At 27.8% G+C, this 2,392-nt stretch overlaps 1 protein-coding gene across 1 annotated transcript; it reads right to left on the bottom strand.

Annotated features, from left to right (window-relative positions):
- Positions 1-699: 699 nt before the first annotated feature.
- Positions 700-1,376, bottom strand: LOC123666095 (mitochondrial cardiolipin hydrolase-like). The gene has a single exon (XM_045600305.1). It carries the CDS (start codon positions 1,330-1,332, stop codon positions 700-702), a length of 633 nt encoding a protein of 210 aa, XP_045456261.1. The 5' UTR covers positions 1,333-1,376.
- Positions 1,377-2,392: the final 1,016 nt, after the last annotated feature.

Below are 2,392 nucleotides of genomic sequence, written 5' to 3'. Positions count from 1 at the left end.
GAGATGGTACAAGCAAAAAAAAGAAAAAAAAGCATAGCAACACGCAAGGGGTACAGCTAATTATAATATTAATAAAACTTAAATTTTACTTACAATTTTTTTAATAACACTTACAGCTTATATAAATCACAATGATGTTGTTGTAATAATCAGAATATGTAAACAATACAAAAATACTTGACAAATATTATACATAACCAAAATAAAAATTACTCTTTCTTTTTATTTTAATATTAAATATTTTTGTTTAGAAACTAACAAAATTACTTGATAAATATTTTTTTCATTTTTATAATTAATATTCTGTGTTCTGTGAAACAGTTTTATTCTGGTTCTAAAGAAATTTTAAAGAAAAAATAATAAAAAAAAAAATATATATATATATATATATATATATATATATACATATACATAACCAAACTAAAAATTACTCTTTCTTACGCATCAGCCTGTAATATCCCACTACTGGCCATAGGCCTCTTTCCCCATGTTGGGGAAGTATCAGAGCTTAATCCATGCTCTAATGCGGGTTGGCGGATATATTCCCTACAGTGAGTAACGATCGCTATCAGGCGTAGATGATAACAATGGGCCAACGCGGTGTCACGGTACTACTATTACTTATATAGTCTTTCTTATTATTTAAATATTAAATATTTTTGTTTAGAAACTAATAAAAATGATAAAATTTCTTACAAATTATGTCAAATTAACTACACATTTAAACTGCAACCACAATCTTTCAAATTCAGTTTTATATTGTCTAATCAGATCTTTCTGTGAAGTAACAATTATGTCTTCCCAGTTTCCGTTTAAGGCTTGATTTGTCCAATTCAAAGACCCAGCAATGACTAGGGGGATTGATTTTTCGTCAACATCATCCATAGCGTCAATCAAACAGAATTTATGGTGCATCAAATTTGTAGATTTCTTCCAATGGACTGGAATTTTATATTTAGTAAATTTTTTAATAACTGATCCATTTGAAAATGCCATGTCAGCGTCCATTATTACACGAACTCTTATACCACGAATATGCAATTTTACAACAACATTTGCCAAGTCTTGATTTGTTATAACATACATACAGATGTCTATACTAGTCCGAGGAGAGTTTAAATAGTGTAGTAAACGTTCCATACTATGCGATATCTTGCAACGTGAGTACTTGCTTTGTCTTAAATTTGTTTCGCTATAGGTAAATATAATAACCTCATTTATTTCAGGCGCCTCTTTCCTTTTCTTCTTGTTATAAAACTTGTAGGCGAAGTTTGAAGCAAAAGCTATTGATAACATAACTAATATAGTCTTGCCAATTTTATTGAAAAGCATTGTACTTTTATATCACAGTTTTAGATAATAATATCCTTCATATCACGATTACAAATAAAAACGATGTGTTACTTCTTGATTTATTTCAATCGTTACTCAATTTCTTGTTTATTCAATAAATATTCTATTTTCTACTTTTCTAGTAATATTTTGAAATTACCCACTTTACGTTATCTGATGGTTAGCTGCATAAATGACATTTTGTATTTTGGCAAATATGTTGTTGTTGTTTGAAAATTTATTCCCAATAGGCAAAGAACTTTAATCCATACAGCCTAGTCTAAATTTTTTGACGAATATTTATAATAATCTTGACAAAACGTTTTAGTCTAGGAATTTTTAAATATCGTATTTCATTAATTTTATACGTTTTCCCTTTTTACAAAAAATATTTTAATTATTTTTATATATTAAAAGAAGATATAAGTTGCTTATATTTTTATTTGATTAAAATATATTTAACATTCAAAACGTTTTGAACTTACGCTGGCATAATTTTATTACCTGGAATCTACTCCCGAATATTATATAGGCTACAGATTCTTATTTGAAAATTTTCACGATTCCATATTATATATTTTAACGAATATATTAATTGTAATAAGTAAGCAGGTAGTGCAAATTTGCGAGTATTTTATTAGAGGATGCATAAATTCAACAATCATTATCATAATGTTTAATAAATTTTGAATATAATCGAAGAAATAGGTGTGGATATAAAGAACGAGACTACGTAAAATAAATAATTTTATATAATTAAAGTAAAAAGTTACACACATATATATTTTACACATTACGTTTTACACAGTTATACATTATAGTGTAATATTATTTATACTAAAATCATGAGGACGAAGTCTTAAATTTAGATTGTATGAGCTGTGGTGTGCGGGCTGCAGTGATCCATTATAACCTCCTATTAAGGCACAGGAACCATAGCTATTATCTGCAGGACTACCGTAACTTGGCATGTTTTGTCCGATAAGCGTATTTGAATTCGTGTATTGTCTGTTTCCCACATTCTGCATCATGAAGGTATAATCATTTTGGTATAATCCTG

This window comes from Melitaea cinxia, chromosome 2, assembly GCF_905220565.1.
Source record: "Melitaea cinxia chromosome 2, ilMelCinx1.1, whole genome shotgun sequence".
Lineage (NCBI taxonomy): Eukaryota > Metazoa > Arthropoda > Insecta > Lepidoptera > Nymphalidae > Melitaea > Melitaea cinxia.
Note: the sequence above shows the minus strand (reverse complement) of the source record. Positions and strands in the feature narration are given on the sequence as shown.

Coding starts and splice junctions, on each gene's coding strand:
- LOC123666095 (XM_045600305.1), bottom strand. CDS start 1,332: ATGCTTTTCAATAAAATTGGCAAGACTATATTAGTTATGTTATCAATA.